General features: G+C 58.1%; 2 protein-coding genes across 2 annotated transcripts; one reads left to right on the top strand and one right to left on the bottom strand.

The window, feature by feature from the left end:
* Positions 1 to 5: 5 nt before the first annotated feature.
* KMT2B (lysine methyltransferase 2B) lies at positions 6 to 20,232 on the top strand (the record flags this gene model as incomplete). The annotated part of the gene is given in 38 exon segments (XM_040445613.1): positions 6 to 263; positions 1,386 to 1,458; positions 1,703 to 3,102; positions 3,104 to 3,862; positions 4,103 to 4,216; positions 4,309 to 4,459; positions 4,726 to 5,005; positions 5,167 to 5,222; positions 5,466 to 5,744; positions 6,083 to 6,177; positions 6,459 to 6,557; positions 6,694 to 6,807; positions 6,948 to 7,094; positions 7,198 to 7,293; positions 7,765 to 7,882; positions 8,408 to 8,521; positions 8,701 to 8,885; positions 8,958 to 9,047; positions 9,138 to 9,242; positions 9,376 to 9,449; positions 10,039 to 10,154; positions 10,251 to 10,342; positions 10,425 to 10,562; positions 11,407 to 11,565; positions 11,797 to 11,917; positions 11,995 to 12,073; positions 12,175 to 12,335; positions 13,400 to 13,627; positions 13,712 to 15,008; positions 15,091 to 15,180; positions 15,258 to 15,367; positions 18,168 to 18,305; positions 18,387 to 18,461; positions 18,560 to 18,737; positions 19,016 to 19,123; positions 19,239 to 19,322; positions 19,443 to 19,572; positions 19,663 to 20,232. Coding segments are annotated over 38 exon segments (8,187 nt in total), but the record flags the coding sequence as incomplete, so codon positions are not given.
* A 379-nt stretch (positions 20,233 to 20,611) lies between these two features.
* IGFLR1 (IGF like family receptor 1) lies at positions 20,612 to 22,867 on the bottom strand. The gene is made up of 5 exons (XM_040446091.1): positions 22,751 to 22,867; positions 22,407 to 22,629; positions 21,753 to 21,937; positions 21,070 to 21,448; positions 20,612 to 20,986 (listed from the first exon to the last, which is right to left on the bottom strand). The coding sequence occupies exons 2-5, from the start codon at positions 22,561 to 22,563 to the stop codon at positions 20,661 to 20,663; spliced, it is 1,047 nt and encodes a 348-aa protein (XP_040302025.1). The 5' UTR covers positions 22,564 to 22,629; positions 22,751 to 22,867; the 3' UTR covers positions 20,612 to 20,660.
* Between the last annotated feature and the right edge of the window lie 191 nt (positions 22,868 to 23,058).

The following is a 23,058-nucleotide window of genomic DNA, read 5'->3' as shown; positions in this document are numbered from 1 at the left end:
GCGGCGGACGGGGCAGCGGAGCCGAGAGAGTGCGGGTAGCTCTGCGGCGCGGTGGCGGCGCGACGGGGCCGGGCGGAGCCGAGCCTGGGGAGGACACGGCCCTGCTCCGTTTGCTGGGGCTCCGCCGGGGCCTGCGCCGGCTCCGCCGCCTGTGGGCCGGCCCGCGCATTCAGCGGGGCCGAGGCAGGGGCCGGGGCCGGGGCTGGGGCCCCAGCCGGGGCTGCGTGCCTGAGGAGAGCAGTGACGAGGAATCCGACGATGAGGTGAGGCAGTCAGAGGCGTCCCCAACGCCGGGCGGGGCGGAGGCCGGGGGGCTTCCAAGGGTCTGGGTGGCCCCGAGGGGTGGCGTGAGGAAGCGAGGTTCTCAGGGTCCTTGCGGAGGGATGGTGGGGCCCTGCGGGTAGGCCTGGGAGGAGATAGGCTGCACGGAGGTGTCGGTGCAAAAGGCCTCCGAAAGTGGGTAGAGAAGCCGGGCTGCAGCTGGGCACTTGGGCCCGAGGCACATCCTGCTGAAGTGTCCTGGGATGATGATCTTGGTAGTTGGCAAAGCTATGCCAGTAGAGGTTTGAGCGAGAAGACTGTGGGTACCGCATGCCCAACCAGTGGAGGTTGACAGCAGCAGCGTGGCTTTAGTGGACCTAGGCTAGGGCTCTCTGGGCTCTTACCTGTAGGCTGCTCCGCCTGGCCTTACAATTTGACACATCACTGGTTTCACCAGTACCCTGATTCTTTCTCTTAAGGTGGAGGGATAGTAGCCTGGTGGAAGGCTTCCTCTCAGGGGCACAGATTGAAGAGAAATTGAATAAAGGCTGAGGCTGGGAACTCTAGCAGGTCTGAGTTCAGCTCAGGATTTATCCTCAGCCTCCCAGAAAAGTCAGGAAGGTGTGGGTTGTATTACTTAGGACAGTGTGTAGTAACCTGAGGGCTCAGAGTAGAGCCTATTACAGTAAACCATTTGAAACACACACCCCACTTGGGTGCCCCGTTCCCATCTTCATTCAGGAAGAAACTACATTCTGAGAGTGAGTAAACAAGTCCCACCGTTTTCTGAGTTAGAGGATGAGGGAATCTGAGGGTAGTGTTTACTTCCTGGCCTGGGAAGACCCCGTTCTCTTCCCTTTTGGGCCAGTGAACCACTGGTGGCTGTGCTGATGTGGTCCGGCACAGGGGATGGGGGATCAGAATACCCTGTGCCTCTGTCCCTAGGGAGAGACCCTGTTTTCTATTCTTCTCACATCTTCCAGCTTCTTAAGTTTTTCTGTAAATAGGTAGGGGTATGCTAAGAGGGAAACTGGGGATATATCTCCATACCTGAGTCTCAGGTGAAATGAGGGCTTTGGCACTGACTGCTGTTTTTCCCCTCCACCTCTGGTCCCCTAAATCAGGAGTTTCAGGGTTTTCATTCAGATGAAGATGTGGCCCCCAGTTCCCTGCGCTCTGCGCTCCGATCCCAGCGAGGTGAGTGATGGGGAAACTCTACCTCTGTAGTTTTACAGGAATGTGATTCTTGCTCTTTGTGTCAGCTCTTCCCTGTTCCGCTAGAGTCTCCATCAGTTACAGAGTGTGTTCTGTGTTCAAGCCCAAGCTAGGCTGGGCTGTGGGGGAAACAGACAAGTAAGACTTAGTCCTTGCCTTCCTGGAGTGCCTTCTTCAGTCTGCAGGGCTAGCTTGACCCATCTCCCCACACCTATTCTCCTTTTAGGTCGAGCCCCCCGAGGTCGGGGCCGCAAGCATAAGACGACCCCCATTGCGCCTCCTCGCCTAGCAGATGTTGCTCCTACCCCCCCAAAGACTCCTGCCCGGAAACGGGGTGAGGAAGGCACAGAACGGATGGTACAGGCACTGACTGAACTTCTCCGGCGGGCCCAGGCACCCCCAGCCCCCCGGGGCCGGACATGTGAGCCTTCCACTCCACGTCGGTCTCGGGGACGGCCCCCAGGACGGCCAGCAGGCCCCTGCAGGAAGAAGCAACAAGCTGTAGTGGTGGCAGAAGCAGCTGTGACAATCCCCAAACCCGAGCCCCCACCTCCTGTGGTTCCAGTAAAACACCGAACTGGCAGCTGGAAGTGCAAGGAGGGGCCCGGCCCAGGACCTGGGACCCCTAAGCGTGGAGGACAGGCTGGGCGAGGAGGCCGTGGAGGTAGAGGCCGAGGCCGAGGCGGGCTCCCTCTCGTCATCAAGTTTGTTTCAAAGGCCAAAAAAGTGAAGATGGGACAGTTGTCCTTGGGAGTTGAATCAGGTCAGGGTCAAGATCAACGCGAGGAAAGCTGGCAGGATGCCCCCCAAGGAAGAGCTGGATCTGGACAGGGAGAGGGCCCCTGCTGGAGGAAAGAGCAAAAGCTGGAGGAGGAGAGAGAGAAGGAGACAGAAGAGGAGAAAGGCAAGGAGAAGGAGGAAGAGAAGGTAGAGGGAGCTGGACCTGAAGAGATGATGCTGGCGGAGGAAAAGGAAGAGGCAGAGCTGCCATCCCCACCCTCGACTCCTCCAGAGCCTCCAGCCCCTGCAGCCCCTGCAGCCCCTGCAGCCCCTGCAGCCCCTGCAGCCCCTCCACCCGCTCCACCCCCTCCACCCCCCCCACCCCTTCCATCTCCTCCATCTCTTCCACCTCCTCCACCCCCACCGCCCCCACCACCCCTTCCACCCCTCCCTCCTCCCTCAACTTCTCCTTCATCCCCACTTTGTCCTCCACCACCCCCAGTGTCCCCTCTGCCCCCACCATCACCTCCACCACCTCCTGCCCCAGAGGAGCAGGAAGAATCTCCTCCTCCAGTGGTTCCAGCTACATGCTCCAGGAAGAGGGGCCGGCCTCCCCTGACTCCCAGCCAGCGGGCAGAGCGAGAAGCTGCTCGGGCAGTGCCAGAAGGTACTCCTCCCACTCCAACCCCCAGCACCACCACAGGAGGCCCTCTGGAAGACAGCCCCACTGTGGCCCCCAAAAGTACCACCTTCCTGAAGAATATCCGGCAGTTTATTATGCCCGTGGTGAGTGCCCGCTCCTCCCGTGTCATCAAGACACCCCGGCGATTTATGGACGAAGACCCCCCCAAGCCCCTAAAGGTAGAAGTCTCACCTACTCTGCGGCCTCCTGTTGCCATGTCCCCACTCGCCCCCCCCAGAACCGGCACCAGCTCCCTCTCCACCGCGTGCCCCAACTCCCCCCTCTACCCCAGTCCCGCTTCCTGAAAAGAGACGGTCCATTCTAAGGGAACCCACATTTCGCTGGACCTCACTGACCCGGGAACTGCCCCCTCCTCCTCCTGCTCCTCCACCGGCCCCACCTCCACTTCCTGCCCCTGTCACTCCATCCCGGAGGCCCCTGCTCCTTCGGGCGCCTCAGTTTACCCCAAGCGAAGCCCACCTGAAGATCTACGAATCGGTGCTTACTACTCCTCTTGGGGCCCCTGAAGCCCCTGAGCCAGAGCCTCCTCCCGCCGATGACTCTCCAGCTGAGCCTGAGCCACGGGCAGTGGGCCGCACCAACCACCTCAGCCTGCCTCGATTTGCCCCTGTGGTCGCCACTCCTGTCAAGGCCGAGGTGCCCCTTCCTGGGGCGCCAACTCTGAGCAATGGGCAGCAGCCTCAGCCTCAGCCTCAGCTACAGCAGCCCCTACAGGCCTTGCAAACCCAGCTGCTGCCCCAGGCGTTACCACCACAGCAGCCACAATTACAGCCACAGTTACAACTGCAGCCACAGCCGCCACCACAGCAGCCGCCACCACTGGAAAAGGCCCGTGTTGCAGGCTTGGGTTCCTTACCACTGTCTGGTGTGGAGGAGAAAATGTTCAGCCTCCTCAAGAGAGCCAAGGTGCAGCTGTTCAAGATCGATCAGCAGCAGCAGCAGAAGGTGGCGTCTTTGTTGCCGGTGAGCATGGTGCTTTGGCCAGGCTCCTGCACCCATCGTCCAGCCTTGCTTCTCTTAATTCTCCTTAACTGCCTGTCTCCTCAGTCAGCCTCCAGCATTTCAGGGAACGCTCAGAGCCAGTCCTTTCCTGTCTCTCAGCTTCCTATATTCCTTCCCTGGCCCCGTCCCTCCCCCACGCTAGTCCGCTGGTCCTATCTTTCCTCACTTTCCAGCCTCTGACCCTGTTTATTCCCCCACCAGCCGAGCCCTGGAGGGCAGATGGAGGAAGTCGTGGGGACTGTCAAGCAACTCTCAGATAGAGGTTCTGTCAGGTCTGAAGATGAATCGATGGAAACTAAGAGAGAGAGACCGTCGGTATGGAGTGGGAGGAAGGCCCTCTGAAGAAGGCTGGTTGCAGGAGCACAAGGGGCTACTTCTACATGTATTCCTGGTTTCTCCTCCCCTAGGGCCCCGAGTCCCCCGTGCAAGGCCCCCGCATCAAACATGTCTGTCGTCATGCTGCTGTGGCCCTAGGTCAGGCCCGGGCCATGGTGCCCGAAGACGTCCCCCGCCTCAGTGCTCTTCCTCTCCGGGATCGGCAGGACATCGCCACGGAGGGTAGGGGCGGGTGTGTTGTGGGAAGATTTGACAGCTGTGTCAAGTTTGGGGGCGAGCAAATGCACCAAGAGCCTAGGAGGGTGGGCGCTGAGTTGGATGCTTGGGGCAGGTGGCAAGTGGGTTGGAGTGCTGGGTCTTAGAGCAGATTTGGGGCACCAGGGACCTGAGTACTGTGGGAAAGTGGAGACCAGAGGGCCAATTGAATGGGATCTAGGTAAAAAGCCTAGTGGCTTTGTGACTCCATTCCTTCCTCTGCGTTACGCTAGATACGTCATCAGCATCTGAGACTGAGAGTGTCCCATCACGGTCTCGGCGGGGAAAGGTGGAGTCAGCAGGGCCTGGGGGAGACTCAGAGCCTGCCGGGTCTGGAGGGACCCTGGCCCAAACGCCCCGGCGCTCGCTGCCCTCCCATCATGGCAAGAAGATGCGGATGGCACGGTGTGGACACTGTCGGGGCTGCCTGCGTGTGCAGGACTGTGGGTCCTGTGTCAACTGCCTGGACAAGCCCAAGTTTGGGGGCCCCAACACCAAGAAGCAGTGCTGTGTGTGAGTAGCCTGGGCGGAGCCTCTGTTCCCACCCATGGTTGTCAGTCACCCAGGCCTCCTGCCCCGCCAGAGCAGTGGGATTGGCATCCTTGTGGAGAGCTTCCTCTCTTCCCCCAGACCACCAGTCCCCTACCCTGGTGACGTGCTGCTCCCCTCCCCAGATACCGGAAGTGTGACAAGATAGAGGCTCGGAAGATGGAACGGTTGGCTAAAAAAGGTAACAGGACTTGAGGAGTATTTCTTTATACAACCGTCTTTAGATCCGTGGTGTGGAGGAAACTATGTTTTCTTTGTTCTCTTCCCCTTATCTTTGCAGTCTCCTACCTTTGTTGTCTTTCCATCGTGTGCTTTCATATCTCTCCTGTACTCGTTCTGCCCCACTTCTTTTTGGCTTTTGTCCATCCCAGTGTCCCATGTCCCTGGCTGAGCTCAGATCCTACTAAGTCCCCTGTTCCCACAGGCCGGACGATAGTGAAGACGCTGTTGCCCTGGGATTCCGATGAATCTCCTGAGGCCTCCCCTGGTCCTCCAGGCCCACGCCGGGGGGCGGGAGCTGGGGGGCCCCGGGAGGAGGTGGTGGCCCCCCCAGGGCCCGAGGAGCAGGACTCCCTCCTACTGCAGCGCAAGTCAGCCCGGCGCTGCGTCAAACAGCGACCCTCCTATGATATCTTCGAGGACTCGGATGACTCAGAGCCTGGGGGTCCCCCTGCTCCCCGGCGTCGGACCCCCCGAGAGAATGGTGCGAATTGCTTGTTGCTTCCCCTTTCAGTTAGTCCCGTGTCTTTTGTGTAGAAGGGGCGGGGTTCCCAGAGCCGGGGCCCTACCAGTATGTTAGAGAACATAGCTGACTGCAAGGAAAGGAGGTAGTTTGGTGTGGATAGGGAGAACTGGTGCATGAGGTTTTCAGTAGCTTATTGAGCCGGGTCATCCTAGTGGGTCTTAGTTAAAGATGGCCCTGGGGATCCAGGTAACATTAGGGGGTTGTGGAGAAAGGGGAATAGGGAAGGAAGAACCTCACCTATTTAGGGTGAGGAACCTCTAAATAGGGGAACCTCACCATTTATGTGTCCTGCCTAGAGCTACCAGTACCAGAACCTGAGGAGCAGAGCCGGCCCCGCAAACCCACCCTGCAGCCTGTGTTGCAGCTTAAGGCCCGAAGGCGCCTGGACAAGGTCAGCAAGGCCCCACACCCAAGAACCCTGAGCCCCGTGGAAGGCATGGCTCCTGCCCTTCGGGAGCTTCCTAGCAAGTCAGGGTAACGGACTCACCTGAGTGCCGTGTTTTCCACACCAGAGGACAGGCCCTGAGGGGTAAGGCAGGCCTGTCCTTCTGGAAAGCAAAGTAAGATCTGGGCAAGAGACAAGGCTGGGCAGACTGGGGGAAACGGCAGTGTGGAGGGAAGTCTGCAGAGGGTGAGCCTTGGCGGCCTTCCGATCGCCACCTCCCTTTCTAGGACGCTCTGGCCCCTGGCCCCTTTACTTCTTTTCCCAATGGTTGGACTGGAAAACAGAAGTCCCCTGACGGAGTGCACCGGGTCCGTGTGGATTTTAAGGTATGGCATTGAGGAAGAGGGTCTCAAGGACCGTGTTTGGAAGAAACTTGATCGTATATGAGAAACCAGGGCTTTAAAGAAGAATTTGGCTTGTGTTCCTGGCTGCTCTCTGACCTGTGTCCTCTCTTCCCCTCAGGAGGATTGTGACCTGGAGAACGTGTGGCTGATGGGCGGCCTCAGTGTGCTCACCTCTGTGCCAGGGGGGCCGCCAATGGTGTGCTTGCTGTGTGCCAGTAAAGGCCTGCATGAGGTTGGATCCCCGCCTTTTTCCACAGCCCCTCAGGTCTCCATTGGCCCTCCTTGCCTGAGTTCTTGGGCCCTCTCAGCAGGGTCTCATCCCTGGCCTCTTGGCCTCACACTGTGCCCATTGTTCACTCTCCCCACCCCCAGCTGGTGTTCTGCCAAGTCTGCTGTGACCCTTTCCATCCATTCTGTCTGGAGGAGGCCGAACGGCCCCTGCCCCAACATCATGACACCTGGTGCTGCCGCCGCTGCAAGTTTTGCCACGTCTGTGGGCGCAAAGGCCGGGGATCCAAGGTTTGGGCACGGGAGCCGTGCGAGTGGGTGGAGGCATGGAGGAGAGGGATGTTCTTGTGTCAGTAGGTTCTGCCATTGTTGTCTTTCTCGAACTTCCCAACAGCACCTCCTGGAGTGTGAGCGCTGCCGCCATGCTTATCATCCAGCCTGCCTGGGGCCCAGCTACCCAACCCGGGCCACACGCAAACGGCGCCACTGGGTGAGACGCGAGGCCCACGCCCCTTGCTTTGGAGCTCTAATTAAGGCTGCTACCACCCCCAGACTTACTCTAGGCCAGGGCTTCCATGAGGAGGGAAAGGTCAGAGGTCCTTGTGAGAGTTTATCTGATAAACAGCATTTTCTCTTCTGAAATTTCGTATAAACAAGACTTACGTGCAGAACTTATACAGGATGATTGCAGGGGCTCATGGATTCCAAGGTCCTGGGCTCAGAATCCCCTGCTCCTGCCTGATCTCCACTCCTCCCTGTCTCCCTGTGCCAGTCTCCCCCACTTCATTCCTCTCCCTCCTTCCTCCTTGCTTCTCTTGCTCACTTTTTTTCCTCTTACCTGTCCTTTCTCATTTGTCTCTTGCCTGCCATCCAGTCTTCTTTGCCCATCTCCTCCCACTGTACCCCCCAACACTGCTCCAGGCTGCTCCCCCTAATGTCACCCTGCCCCCCCCGCCCCCAGATCTGCTCAGCCTGCGTACGCTGTAAGAGCTGTGGGGCGACTCCAGGGAAGAACTGGGACGTCGAGTGGTCTGGAGATTACAGCCTCTGCCCCAGGTGCACCCAGCTCTATGAGAAAGGTGGGGACCTGTCAGGGGACCTGGGCCCTGGGGGACACCGGGCAGTGGGCCAGGCTCCTAGACAGGCAGAACAGATGTGTTTTTCTAGTGGCTTTGTATCCTCCTCTAGCCGCGGAACCTTTCCTTCCATTCATGGTACTTTCCCACAGAAGCCTAGCCAGTACCTCAGATAGAGGGACATACTTTCTCTGAGGGCAGTGGGAGTGGGCGGCCTAGATCCCATTGTTGTGGTGGTCCCTGACATGTTCCCTGGATCTCAGGACTCTACTGAGCACTTTGAAAACCTGGGCTTTCCCCATTTGCTCAGGCAGCATATTTAGCAAGGTTCTTTGTGAGGCATTGGGGTCACAGGGTTAAAAGAGGCTTTACCTTCAGCCAACGATTTGAGAATAGTAGGGACCCAAGATGGAACATAGCAGAGGCAGCCCTCACGGCAGCCAAGAGGTGGTGGCCCCAGAGAGACCTCCAGGGGACAGGTAGTGGCCCCAGCTCCTCTGACTTGCCCTTTTCTTCCCTCTTCTGCAGGAAATTTCTGCCCAATCTGCACACGCTGCTATGAAGACAACGACTACGAGAGCAAGATGATGCAGTGTGCACAGTGTGACCACTGGGTGCATGCCAAGTGCGAGGGACTCTCGGGTGAGCAGCAGAGTGTCTGGGCTGCTGCCTCAGCCCTGAGGGGGTCCCTGTCCTACCCACAGCACAGGCCCTTATGGGACAGGTGGGCTTAATATACTTGGCAACCTCTAGGGGCTGCTGAGAGCCAACTCTCACGTCCTCCCAAACCATTCTCTCCTATCCTACTTTGGCTGTTTTAGATGAAGATTATGAGATCCTTTCTGGGCTGCCAGACTCCGTGCTATATACCTGCGGACCATGTGCGGGGGCCACGCACCCCCGCTGGCGAGAGGCCCTGAGTGGGGCCCTGCAGGGGGGCCTACGCCAGGTGCTCCAGGGCCTACTGAGCTCCAAGGTGGCGGGCCCATTGCTGCTGTGCACTCAGGTCTGGGGGCTCGGGAGTAGGGGGGGTGGGGCCAGGCCCAGCACCAGCCCTGCTGACTTCCTGTCTCTGCAGTGTGGGCAGGCTGGAAAGCAGCTGCACCCGGGGCCCTGTGATCTGCAAGCCGTGAGTCGGCGGTTCGAGGAAGGCCACTACAAGTCCGTGGTGAGTGGGACACAGAGGAACAGGTGGGTGTCAGGAGGAGGGGGGTTGGGGGCGGGGTGGGGGCTCTGATCCTGACAAGCTCCCTTACAGCACAGCTTTATGGAGGACATGGTGGGCATCCTGATGAAGCACTCAGAAGAAGGAGAAACCCCAGAGCGCCGGGCTGGAGGCCAGATGAAGGGGCTCCTACTGAAGGTGAGAACTTTGGGGAAAGTCTATAGGGTGGCTTGAATGGAAGTGGGGAAGAGAGAGTGGGTACTTCAGACCCTGCCCCCACCAACTTGCCTGGGGAAGCCAGTTCTTCTCATTTTGTTAACCCACTCCCCAGCTGCTAGAGTCTGCGTTCGGCTGGTTCGACGCCCATGACCCCAAGTACTGGCGACGGAGTACCCGGCTGCCGAAGTGAGCAAGGCTGGGTAGCAGGAGGGGATCTAGGGGATGAGGGCAAAAGCAAGGGCACATGGGAATCCAGGGTCAACCTGGGCTGAGAATGGACGAGGAATAGAGTTAGCATCTAGAGGGCGGTGGAGCCAGGAGGAGCGTCCTTGGGGATTCTAGGTCAGCAAAAACTCAGATTGTGCAGTTAGCCCGCTTTGTTTCTACTTTGTGCAAGGTAGTGTTGGGGACAGCAATGAGTTAGCCATGTTTGGGGGGTGGGAGTTGAAGTTGAACAGGCACATTAATGCCTGATAAGCCAGATTGTCAGGGTGGTGATGGGAAAGTCCAAGGGGATATGAGAGCCCAGAGAAGGTTCCTAGGGCCTAAGACTTTCCAGAAGAGATGACAGCTGAGATGTGGAAAAAGAGTTATTACAGACATGAGGAACAGCATTTCACGTGTCACAGGTGGCATGGGGGGGCCCCGGCTCATTTGGGAGACTGGGAGAAATGCCACATGGAGAGAGGACCAAGTGTGTCATGGCATGTTTAGGCTAAGATTTGGGTGGCCACCCATGTTAGACGTGTCAGATGCTGACCCTGCCTGTCCACAGCGGAGTTCTTCCCAATGCCGTGTTACCTCCATCCTTGGACCACGTCTACGCTCAGTGGAGGCAGCAGGAACCAGAGACCCCAGAATCAGGGCAGCCTCCAGGGGACCCCTCAGCAGGTACTGGGAGGTGGGGGCTGGAAGCCAGGGCCCCTGAGTTGGTGGAACAAACTCTAGGTCCTGATTCTGGAACTTCCCTTTCCACACCCCTTCCAGCTTTTCAGGGCAAGGATCCAGCTGCTTTCTCACACCTGGAGGACCCCCGTCAGTGTGCGCTCTGCCTCAAATATGGGGATGCGGACTCTAAGGTGAGGGCTACCATGTGAAGTCCCAGGTTTTGGGGCTTAGTCCCTGGGGCCTCCCCTCACACCATTTCTCCTCTGCCCCCAGGAGGCGGGACGGCTCCTGTACATTGGGCAGAATGAGTGGACACATGTCAACTGTGCCATTTGGTCAGCTGAAGTGTTTGAGGAGAATGATGGCTCCCTCAAAAACGTGCATGCTGCTGTAGCTCGAGGGAGGCAGATGGTGAGAGCCCGGGCCTGGAGAGGTGGGCAGCCCTGGGGTCTCAGGTAGGGCCCCCTGCGGGGGAGACAGCTCCTGTTTCACAGTCTTTGCCCCAACATGTCCTTTCACCGCCGGTCCTGGGTATCATTTTTTGGTTGTCCCAGGACTCTGGTGCTGCAGTGACAGCGGCTACCCCTCCACCCCCATTTGAGCTTGAAGTCTGGGAGATTAAAAGTTGGAAGATCTTTTGTTGATTCAACCTGTTCTGGATGCTTTCTATGCAGTGTGGCACTTAGCTCTTACTGTGTCCCTATGAGATGAGGTATTGACTGGGCTAGAACCTCTCCTCACCAGTGTGGGACCTGGGTTAGGTGCCGTAGTATGCCTCAGGATTAGGAAGTGAAGCACAGGGGATATCTGCTTGGTGGGAGGTCAGTGAAGATTAAATGAGATGATACAGGTTTCACATTAAGATGGTGTGAGAGGGACATCTGGCTCAGTCAGAAGAGCATGCAACTCTTGATCTCGGGGTCTTGAGTTTGAGCCCCACGTTGGGTGTAGAGATTACTTAAATAAATTTTTAAGAAATTTTGTGAGAAAGATGGTAAATGCTGCTAAGTAAGCGTTAGCTGTTGTTATTTTTCTCTCTACTGCAACACTCTGCTTCAGAAAATTTGAAGTAGGTTTGATACGCACCTGGCATTGGATGCATCTAGGGAGGAGGTTATGTTTGGTGAGTGCCTTTGCTCTGCGAGGTGCTGGGCTAGACTGGGGCCCAAGCAGAGTCTCACAGACAGTGATGCTGAGCATCAGACCCTGGTCTCGGTCACTGGCTTCTCCCGTCAGCAGCCCCTTCCACCCGCAGCGCTGTGAGCTCTGCCTGAAGCCTGGAGCCACGGTGGGCTGCTGCCTTTCCTCCTGCCTCAGCAACTTCCACTTCATGTGCGCCCGGGCCAGCTACTGCATCTTCCAGGACGACAAGAAAGTTTTCTGCCAGAAACACACAGACCTGCTGGATGGCAAGGTGAGTCAGGACCATGGGGGAGACAGCTCCACACTGGTCTCTCTTTTTCCACTCATTGGCCCCTTTAGCCCCTCAGCCCTTCCCAGCTACCTCTTGGTGTCTCCCTTGTTTTCCTCAGTCCTTGAGCCAGGCACCCAACTGTCCAGTCCTTGCGTCCAGAGCCTTCCCTCACAGCCCCCTCGCCCCCCCCCCCCATCAATCCAGCAACCCCATTTGCCACCCACCTCCCAGGAGATTGTGACCCCCGATGGGTTTGATGTTCTCCGCCGAGTCTATGTGGACTTTGAGGGCATCAACTTTAAGCGAAAGTTCTTGACGGGGCTCGAACCTGATGCCATCAATGTGCTCATTGGTAAGCCTCTTGCTCTGTACCCTGGTCTTCCTGACCCTGCCTGGCCCCACCCTTCTGATCACTTCTTTGCACTATAGGTTCCATCCGAATTGACTCCTTGGGTACCCTGTCTGATCTCTCGGACTGCGAGGGACGGCTCTTCCCCATTGGCTACCAGTGAGCAGCCCAGGGGGCCTGGGTGGGGTTGAAGGACTCCAGGACTGGATCCCACTTCCCAAATTGTCCTGACTCTCTTGACCCATACACCCACCTGACAGGTGCTCCCGTCTGTACTGGAGCACAGTGGATGCTCGGCGGCGCTGCTGGTATCGGTGTCGTATTCTGGAGTATCGTCCGTGGGGTCCAAGGGAAGAGCCAGTTCACCTGGAGGCAGCAGAGGAGAACCAGACCATTGTGCACAGCCCTACCCCTTCCTCAGGTATGGGTGTTGGAACTCCCTCATTTCCTTCCCTGAATGCTGCCCTCAAACGGTTTCCCACTACCCGGTTCCCCTCTCCCCTAAAGATACTCTAGGTTTTTTGTCGTTCTTCCGTTTGTCATGATGTCAGTAACTGATAGCATTATGTGCTAGGGACTGTGCTCAGCATTTTGCAGGAAGTGAGGGAAGAGCACCATGCTACCTACTTGTGGGGGTGGCAGCTTCTGGACAAACAGATAATGTTTATGGCCACCTGACTTGGGGTTATGTGCTCCCGTGGTGCTCCTCACAGCCTTACAAGGAAGGTGCAAGCTCTGCCGAACTGCAGCTTAAAAAGGGCAGCTGCTCTCTACGTAACACAGTGGTGGAATCAGGATTCAAACCGAATTGATCCCCTCATAGCTGTACCAGTGCTGAGGGATGTAGCCAAGCGCTGGATGGCACACCTCAAAGATTGGGCTTGGAGATCAGTAAAAGGAGAGGTTGTGAGCTGAAAAGGAGAAGGAAGAGATTCGGATTATGTTTGCAGAAAAGGAGTTTGTGCCAGGTTCCAATATGAAGTGGAGAGGGGAGGAGGGTGCAGCCACCCTGGCTGCAAGCAGGGGAGTGTTGGAGGCGGCAGCAGAGATTTGTTCTCACAGATCGGGTGGAGCCAGGTAATGGGGAGCCCCAAGCGCCAGCATGAGGCGGATGTGTTTGATGTGGCAGGGATGCACAGTGCAGGTGAGAAAGTGGTAGGACTGGCCCTGCTGGAGAGCACGCAGTGCCCCTTGTGGAATGTGGGGCCTGAGTCAGAGAACAGTAGGCAGCCAGGAATGGGGGAGATGGCAGAGATGGGTGAGGAGGAGTTACAGAGGGACCCTGACCCAGGTGTGTGTGGACGTTTTAAAGAAACCACAGAGGGGTGTGGAACCTGGGTGATGACTGGGAACCAGTGCACACTGTGACCAGACCATTGGGTGGGGGTGGAGAAGCCTTGGTTGACTCAAAAGAAGGGAGGGTGTGTGAGGAGAGGCTTTGACAGGGTCCTTGTCATTCCTGATGCCATTCTCCTGCCTCTTTAGAACCCCCGGATCATGTGGACCCCCCGCCAGATACAGATGCCCTCATCCCTGGAGCTCCTGAGCACCACTCACCTGTTCAGAACCTGGACCCCCCACTTCGGCCAGATCTCAGCATTGCCCCTCCTCCAGCCCCCCGTTCCTTCTCAGGGGCTCGAATCAAAGTGCCCAACTACTCACCATCCCGGAGGCCCTTGGGGGGTGTCTCCTTTGGACCCCTGCCCTCCCCTGGTGAGTACCTGGGACTGTTGGGGAGACGGGGTGGGTGGGTGAGGCAGGAGCTTGTGGCTGACACTGACCCTTCCCCCCCAACAGGAAGTCCATCTTCTCTGACCCACCACATCCCTACGGTGGGAGACCTGGACTTTCCAGCTCCCCCCAGACGCTCCCGTCGTCCCAGCCCCCTGACCCCAAGGCTGCCACCGTCGCGGCGGGCCTCTCCCCCTCTCAGAACCTCCCCACAGCTCAGGGTGCCCCCTCCTACCTCAGTCGTTAGAGCCCTCACACCTACCTCAGGGGAGCTGGCTCCCCCTGGCCCAGCCCCATCTCCTCCACCACCCCCTGAAGACCTGGGCCCAGACTTTGAGGACATGGAGGTGGTGTCAGGACTGAGTGCTGCTGACCTGGACTTTGCGGCCAGCCTGCTGGGGACTGAGCCCTTCCAGGAAGAGATTGTGGCCGCAGGGGCAGTGGGGAGCAGCCACGGGGGTCCAGGGGACAGCTCAGAGGAGGAGGCTAGCCCTACCCCCCGCTATGTCCACTTCCCTGTGACTGTGGTGTCTGGCCCTGCCCTGGCCCCTGGTGCCCTCCCTGGAACCCCCCGCATCGAACAGCTGGACGGAGTGGATGACGGCACAGACAGCGAGGCAGAGGCAGTCCAGCAGCCTCGGGGCCAGGGGACTCCTCCTTCAGGGCCAGGAGTGGGCCGGGCTGGGGTCATCGGGGCTGCAGGGGACAGAACCCGACCTCCTGAGGACTTGCCGTCAGAAATTGTGGATTTTGTGTTGAAGAACCTAGGAGGGCCTGGAGAGGGAGGTGCTGGACCCAGAGAGGAACCCCTCCCCCCAGCACCTCCCCTGGCCAATGGCAGCCAGCCTTCCCAGGGCCTACCCCCTAGCCCAGCTGACCCCACTCGGACGTTTGCCTGGCTCCCTGGGGCCCCAGGGGTCCGGGTATTGAGCCTGGGCCCTGCCCCTGAGCCCCCCAAACCCGCCACATCCAAAATCATCCTTGTCAACAAGTTGGGGCAAGTGTTTGTGAAGATGGCTGGGGAGGGTGAACCCGTCTCACCCCCAGTGAAGCAGCCACCTCTGCCCCCTCCCATCCCCCCTACAGCCCCTGCTTCCTGGACTCTGCCCCCAGGACCGCTGCTGGGTGTGTTGCCAGTGGTAGGGGTGGTCCGCCCCGCCCCACCCCCACCCCCTCCTCCACTGACCCTGGTGTTGAGCAGTGGACCCCCCAGCCCACCCCATCAGGCCATCCGCGTCAAGAGGGTGTCCACCTTCTCTGGCCGTTCCCCACCAGCGCCTCCCCCAAACAAGACTCCCCGGCTGGAGGAAGATGGAGAGTCCTTGGAGGATGCCCCCCAGGGTCCAGGGCTTAGTGGCAGCGGGTGAGTGAGTGTGCTGAGTCTGGAGGAGGGTGAGAGGTGGGCAGGGGAAAGCAGCTCAGCCTTCTCGGGGTTCCTCCCCCAGGTTTAGCCGAGTAAGGATGAAAACGCCCACAGTGCGTGGAGTTCTTGACTTGGATGAGCCTGGGGAGCCCACGGGGGAGGAAAGCCCAAGGTGAGTAGCCAGTCCCCTTTCCCTGGAGGCTCTAGGACCTCTGTCCCTTCCTTTTTCTGACAGGTCTCTCCTTACAGGCCCCTCCAGGACCGGTCCCCTCTGCTGTCACTCCCAGAAGGTGGTCCTCCTCGGGCCCCTGATGGTCCCCCCGACCTGCTGCTTGAGTCCCAGTGGCACCACTACTCAGGTAGGAACCGGCCTGTCACTCTGCTTCCCTGCCTTGTGCTTGCCTCAGCTGGGTGGTGGTCAGTTCAGAATCAGGCCACTTCCAAAAACACACATCGCACACCCACCTGGCTATGAGCCCGAGACTAGGTGTGAAGAGTTCTAGAGACACTCTCAGGGAGAGTGTGACCCATGGCAGAAACAGTCATGGAGAGGAAGTTTCAGCTCCATGTAAGAGGCCCTTCGAAAGTGCCCGTGCAGCATGCCCAGGAGCCCGGAGGTCAGCTTCAGAACGTAATCTGCCAAGGTCAGAGGGTTAGGTTCCTAGTAAAGCTGAGCAGCTGGGGGGGCTGTCACAATGGGATGGGATTCAGAGCCATGCAGCTAGATAAGAGCACCTGGGTGCCAATGAGGATAGAGCTCACCTAGGACCCAGAGGGGCAGGAACAGTAGGAAGGAGATCACAGGAGAGTGGTGTCCCAGAGGCCCTGGGAAGGGAATAGTCGGTAGTCCTAACTCCCTCAGAGAACACCAGGCATGTGGGGTTTAGGATTGGTGTACCGGCTGGGAAGGATGCTGTATCAGGGTCCAGAATTGAAGACTGTGGTTGATGAGGAAGCCAAAACAAGACTTAGGCATCTTGCCAGCAAGGTTGCGTAAGGGTCTGAGGGGAAGGCAGCAACCTAGAGGGGTTTGTGTGAGGGCTGAGACAGCAGAGCCACGGAGGAGGGGGAAGGGGGCTTGTGGATGGAAGCGGAGGTGGGAGGAGGCATGGTGGTTGGGTTTGCACAGGAGACTGCTGCGTTGGGGGAAAGGTGAGGTTAGCGCACTGGCAGAGACATCAGGACACAGGATGGGGGCACACAGAGTGGATTGGGCTGCCAACCTCAGTGAAGCTAGGAGGGCAGTGCTGTGTTGGTTACAGAGGACCGCGGCAGAGGGGTAGGTTACAGCCAAGCAAGCTGGCAACTGAGCAGCCTGAGGCTCAGAATTTCTCCTGGCCCGAGTCCTGTCCACATGTGTGGATTCTCTCATTACGTAGTGCTGAGTTACCGAGCGTGGAAGCGGAGCGAGGTAGACAGAGACTGCTTAACTGAAAGACCGCATATGGGGGTCAGAGGTGGTGTGAAGTTATGGCAGTGACCATGACGGACAGGTCCCCACCTTTAGGGACCACACCACATTTTGGTAGAGGAAACAGACACGTACATTAGCAAGCGTACTGCCGCTGAGAACGAGCACCGTGAGAAAGAAGGCAATGAGAGCGCCTGGCTGAGGCCCCTGTAGTCAGCCTGTCGGGTTCAGGGAACAACGGAGGTGAGGATGGGGCAAGGGCAAAGAGGAGGTAGAAGAAACTGTCAGAGGCGGATGCAGGGGCACCGAGGCCTGGAGATGATGTGGGTCGCACAGCAAATCAGGTTTAGAGGCATGCCTAGGGCTGGGAGGGCACGCAGTCAGGTTGGCGCAGAGAAGTGGTGTGGGGAGAAAGTGCGGCCACAGTGGGTCCTGCCTCTCTCCTAAAGTGTACTCCACTCAAACTTAGGTTCCCCCCACGCCCGCCCCCCAGCCATGGCAGTCCTCAGTCCACACCCTGCTTAAGCAGCAGCAGCATTTGCACTGATTTCCCTCCTTGCAGCACTTCCTTCTCTGGCTTCCAGAACTCCACCCCTCTCCTCACCAATCTAGTTATACCTCGTCATTGCCCCAGCCTGTCACTTTGGCATGTCCCAGGGCCCTGGCTTTGACTTCTCTATCTGTGCTCTCAGATGTTCACAGCTACTGCATGGCTCTGGATCCCATCTCTAATTCTGACAGCCCCCAGATTGGTTGCTGGGCTCCTAGATCCTGCCACCTGTTTGCCGTCTCCCCCAGCAGGTTGCAAGGGCAGGTGCTCTAAGGGGAGTTTCAGACTCAGCATGTCCCAGATTGAGCTCTTGACCTTCACCCCAAACTTGTTCCTCCCTCTCCCTCATCATCTCAGTCATTGGCAGTTTTATCCTTCTGGGTGTTCAGGTCCCAAACCTGAGCTGTCCTTGACGTTCCACTGTCTCTCATATCTACATCTCCTATAGCAACAACTTCTGTCTTCTGTGTTTTCCGAATCTTTAGCCCCTGAGAGATCCCTTAAGTAGCTCATAAGATACACGTATTTGACTCTGTGGTTAGGGGCCTATATGATAATAAATTTGCAGTATTTATACAGATATGCTGTGTATATAAAAATACATGTGTAAAATGCACCTCTCTGGTATTTTAAATTTTCTGTGAGAGAAAGAATGAGGGGTGTAGATAGGCATTTTTGTAAACTGGGTTTGAATGAACCAGAAGTGTTCTTTCACTGGCAGAGCCAGGGCACTCCAGGCCTTTGTGTAAATGCTCATCTAGCCAAGAACTCCCGTAGAAAAGGGACCGCAGGCCCTGTAGAAAAAAAAAAAAATGTCCAGGGGCGCCTGGGCGGATCAGTCAGTTAAGTGCCTGACTTTGGCTTGGGTCATGATCTCACGGTTTGTGAGTTCCAACCCCGCATCAGGCTCTCTGCTGTCAGCATAGACCCACTTCGGATCCTCTGTCTCCCTCTCTCTCTGTCCCTCCCTTGCTTGTGCTCGTTCTCTCTCTTCTCTCTCCAAAATAAGTAAGTACACACTAAAAAGAATAATAATGTCCATCCTGTAGGGTTCGCTGGGTAATTAGAGCAGGAAGAGAGCCACCGACCAAGTATCTGTGCTTGTGCAGGGAGAGGAAGGGAGGGTGGTGGGGAACCGGGGACTCTGGAGTCCAGGAGTGGTGACCCTCACCTACTGTGACCTGCTGCTTGGGATCAGGTGAGGCTTCGAGCTCCGAGGAAGAGCCTCCATCCCCAGAGGACAAAGAAAACCAGGCCCCCAAACGGGCTGGCCCACATCTGCGCTTTGAGATCAGCAGTGAGGATGGGTTCAGCGTGGAGGCAGAGAGCTTGGAGGGTGAGTCGGGAGTAGTGGTGACGGAGGGCAGGTGTCTGGTGGAGCACCGTCCTGACTGCTCTGGCCCTGCTCCCTCCTCAGGGGCATGGAGAACTCTGATTGAGAAGGTGCAAGAGGCCCGAGGGCACGCCCGCCTCCGACATCTCTCCTTCAGTGGTAAGTGGGGAGAGCCCACAGGGATGCTGGAAGGACTCCCAGAGGACAAGGTGGGCCTCTCCCATGACCTGTGTGTCCTCACCTTTGACTCTCCCCAGGAATGAGCGGGGCAAGGCTCCTGGGCATCCACCACGACGCTGTCATCTTCCTGGCAGAGCAGCTTCCCGGGGCCCAGCGCTGCCAGCACTATAAGTTCCGCTACCACCAGCAGGGAGAGGGCCAGGAGGAACCACCCCTGAATCCCCACGGGGCAGCCCGTGCCGAGGTCTATCTCCGGTGAGAGGTCTGGGGAGCCCTGTGGGAGTTCTCAAGCATGGGAATGAAGTCTGTAGAGATTGGAAACTGAGGCCTGGGAGAAGATGCCAGGCCACTCCAGGAATTATTCCTAAAGTTCACATCGGAAGAACGAACCCCCTCCATTCCCCTTTTCTCTGTCTCCAGTGGTAGCGGTATTTCTTTTGTCAGCGGCAGGCCCAAGCCAATGGGTAGGTAGGTGGCATCTTTTTGAAGGAATGGCTGTGATCCTCCCTTCTTTCCTCCTCTCTCTGCTGCAGGAAGTGTACCTTTGACATGTTCAACTTCCTGGCCTCCCAGCACCGGGTGCTCCCTGAGGGAGCCACCTGTGACGAGGAAGAGGATGAGGTGCAGCTCAGGTCAACCAGGTATGGAGGGCAGGCCAGGGTGATGGGGGTGTTCTGGAAGGGTCCTAAAGAGGGTGACCAGGGGCAAGAGAGGTCATTCCTGGGTACCAGCCTGTGACACTGCTGACCCCACCAGACGTGCCACCAGCCTGGAGCTGCCCATGGCCATGCGCTTTCGCCACCTCAAGAAGACATCCAAAGAGGCTGTGGGTGTCTACAGGTTAGTGGGGTTGGGGGGGAGGATGCCCCTTGGGTGGATGGACAGGTGCCCTGGTGTGGGGCTGCCTTGGTTCTGTTCCCCCTGCCCCCTGAGCTCCCCCTTGCCTATCCTACCCCACAGATCTGCCATCCATGGGCGGGGCCTGTTCTGTAAGCGCAACATCGATGCCGGCGAGATGGTCATTGAGTATTCCGGTATCGTCATTCGCTCTGTGCTGACTGACAAGCGGGAGAAGTTCTACGACGGGAAGGTGGGCTCCCCCAGGCCGTGGGAACGAGGGGATAAAGTGGGGCTGATCCGTGGGAATGGAGCACCTGACTGCCCTATCCTATCCCCGTAGGGTATCGGGTGCTACATGTTCCGCATGGATGACTTTGATGTGGTGGATGCCACAATGCACGGCAATGCTGCCCGCTTCATCAACCACTCGTGTGAGCCCAACTGCTTCTCTCGAGTCATCCACGTGGAGGGCCAGAAGCACATCGTCATCTTCGCCCTGCGCCGCATCCTGCGTGGTGAGGAGCTCACCTATGACTACAAGTTCCCCATTGAGGATGCCAGCAACAAGCTGCCCTGCAACTGTGGCGCCAAGCGCTGCCGTCGGTTCCTGAACTGAAGCCGTGGCTGCCCACCACACCCCCTGCTGCCATCTTGCCCCTCATCTGGGGGCTCCCTCGTCCCTCCCAGAGCATCTCACCCCCACCCTCCTGTTCAGGGTGGATGTGGGCATGCAGGTGGCAAAGGCCCTGCCTCCACCCCACCCAGCAATCGCCCCCTTCCTGCCCTGGGGGCCCAGGATGTAGATACTGTACAAAGGTTTCTAAATCCCTTCTTTTCTATGCACTTTTTTATTTAAGAGGGTGGGATCCCAGGTGGGAACCTCCCGTAATAAAGTCTGTCAATGTTTGGAGAGGTGGTGTTCCCGTTCGTGTGGTGCTGGGGGCAGGTAGGAGCTCCCGTTTCGCCATGCCTTAGCCCGGGAAGCCTGTCAGCCTCCATAGAAGGGTGAGGCTATCACTCAGAATTACAAGTAAATCGTGAGGGTCTGTTAAGGCTTCGGAGCAACAAATGTTCAACATATTCCCAGTTAGAATCCGGCTGGGCCCCTGTGAATGAGCTCTCCCCAGGGTAGCAGGGCCATTTCTCGGGACCATGGGTGCCCAGAGGCACGAGGCCGACTCCCACATCTGGTCTAGTTGCGTATGGTGGGATGAGGGGATTCCCGTTGGGTCTTGGCCCAGTTAAGACCGTATTTCAAAAGGGCACCTTCATGAGGCCCAGAGGCAGCAGGCAATTCATGGGAAACTTTATTGAGGAGTAGGCCGAACAAGCCCCAGATCAGCCAAGTTTGGACAGCACCTGCAGTGCATCTGCCCGCCCCAGCTGGGCCAGGTGTATGCCAAACTGCCCCAGAGAAGCAGAGGGCTCCCTTGCCACCACCATCTCGATCAGGGCCCGCAGTGGCGAGCGACTGGGTCGCAGTGAGTAGGCAAAGGTGGACCAGGCAGCGGGCACTCCGTACCTCGCCGCCAGGTGTCTCGTGGTGCCGCGTGCCATCCCCCCACCTGGCCCAGGTTCAGGATCCAGCAGCACTATCAGCTCCTCCAGCACCTCCAGCTCATCGAGGAGGCGAGACAGGGGCTGTGATGCCAGACTCGGCAGTTCTGGGAGACAAATGGAGGGGTGAGGAAGAGGGAGGGCAATCTTCTAGTCCACCTTTTCCCTCCCTGGCACGTCCCCGACTAACCTCTGCCCAGGAGTGGAACCAGAGAGACCTTATCCCCTGCGTCTGATGCCTCCAGGGAGCCTGGAGAGGACGAGGGCAAGGAGAAGACCGTATGGATATTGGTGTCGCCACAAACCAAGCCGGGGTAGGGATGGAGGACTTTTGCCCGGCGGTGACACCGCTGGGCAAGCAGAAGGATCACTGCTGAGGTCACCAGCAGAACCAGCACCATGAGAACCAGCACCACTGGCAGGGCGAAATTCGGCAAGGCCTGCTGAGTGACGTTGCGCTCAGGTGTCCAGGAGACACTGGAAATCGCTGATGGGCTGGGCTCCTGGGAGCTATAGACTCTGGGTTTCCCAGACTTGAGAGGACAGGGCTCCTTGGGAGGGACCGGCTTCTGCAAATAGGTTGGAGTAAAGCTGGAGGCGTGCCCCACCCACTTCTGCCCCCCTCAGCCTGAACCTCCCATCCTTATATCCCTCAGTGGGACCAAATCCCCACCTGAGCCAGCGACCCACCCCCTAACCCAGGTAGGTCTCCTGATACTACTATTCCCCCAACCCTATTATTCTCCTCAGTGGGACTGCACTCCCTCCCTTAGTCCAGACCCCGCCCACCTAACCCCAAACCACGCCCCCCAGCCCCTGTCCCGCTTCCGACAGGCTGCACCCCTTCCCAGGCCCTCCGGGGCCTACCCGCACCTCTCTGCAGCGACGCTGGGTTCCGCTCCTGCTCCCTGCGGGAGCGGGGGCCGTGGCTCCGGCGCCACAAGGGCTACATAGCTCCGCATTGTCGGGGTTGCACTGCCCAAAGGGACACTCTTTGAAGGGGTATGTCACGTGGTCGGCAAAATCATTGAATCCGCAGTTTTCCGAAAACTCGTAGTCTGGTGGGAAACAAAGTCTCACGCGTGGCCGCCCAGCCACTCCTCTTCTGCACTAACGACGCCCTTTCCCCTTTGTCCTATCCCGACCTTGTACTCTACTCACCCACCCTATCAGTGGACGTGCCACCCTCCCCGCACTGGCCAAGCAGGCTCAAGACCCTCTCTACACAGGCCCCGCCCCGCTTCGGCACCAAGCCCCACCCACTCCCGATTTAGCCACACAGCCCACCCTCTGAACACCGCCGAGATCCGGCCCCTCTCACTGGCAGGACCACTTCGCCGTGGCACTAACGTAACCCATACCATCCCTTCCGTCACAGGCTCAGCGCCCCTGCTGTCTTATCTGCATAGGGCCGGCACGCCCCCACGCAGAAGGAAGCCTCACAGACAATAATCCACAGACCTCGTCCCTTCCCCATCTCCTTATCACCTCCTGGCTCCGCCCTCATACCCGGCCCCTGCTCCTCACCCGGGCAGGGGGGCGGCCCAAAGCGCTGCAGGCAGCTGCTGCAGCACCGGTTATCAGGGTTCCAGTACTCTAGGCGCCCGCAGTGCTGGGAGGCCTCCTGAGGCGCAGCCTGAGCCAGAAGTAGTGCCGCAGTCAGGAGGCGCCGTAGGGGCCCCATCCGGGCGGGGTCTGTAGCCTGGGGGGCCGTGACCACAGAACTTCCGGCCACAGCGCCTCTGTCACACTTTCCAGGAAACCGGGGCAGAAGAAGGAAGCAGTGATGTGGGGGCTTGGGATACCCAAACCGTTTTGGAAGACGGGGAACCTACCGCCCCCCACCCCCAGCCCCTAGTCCAGCTCCTGACCCGTTATTAGAAGGACCACCAAGGACTCTAGATTGCTAGAATGAGGACTCAGGAACCACAGAGTGGATTCATATCCCACCGCTGCCATCTTCCTTACCTCTTTTCTCATCCCTAGAGCAGGAGAACAGTACCTGTCTCAAAGGTTTATTTCGAAGACTTAAAACCATTACTAGAAGTAAACTGCTTAGAACAGCACCTAGCATACGGTAAGCTTAACTATTAGGTATCGCGAACTCCCACCTCAGGGGAGCTGGCATGGAGCACCCGGACCTCACCCTCTGGAGACTCCCACTCAACTCCCAGGGGCC

The sequence above is a fragment of the Herpailurus yagouaroundi genome, unplaced genomic scaffold, assembly GCF_014898765.1.
Source record: "Herpailurus yagouaroundi ecotype Mexico unplaced genomic scaffold, PumYag 194, whole genome shotgun sequence".
NCBI classification, from domain to species: domain Eukaryota; kingdom Metazoa; phylum Chordata; class Mammalia; order Carnivora; family Felidae; genus Herpailurus; species Herpailurus yagouaroundi.
This window is presented reverse-complemented; position numbering and strand designations above follow the sequence as displayed.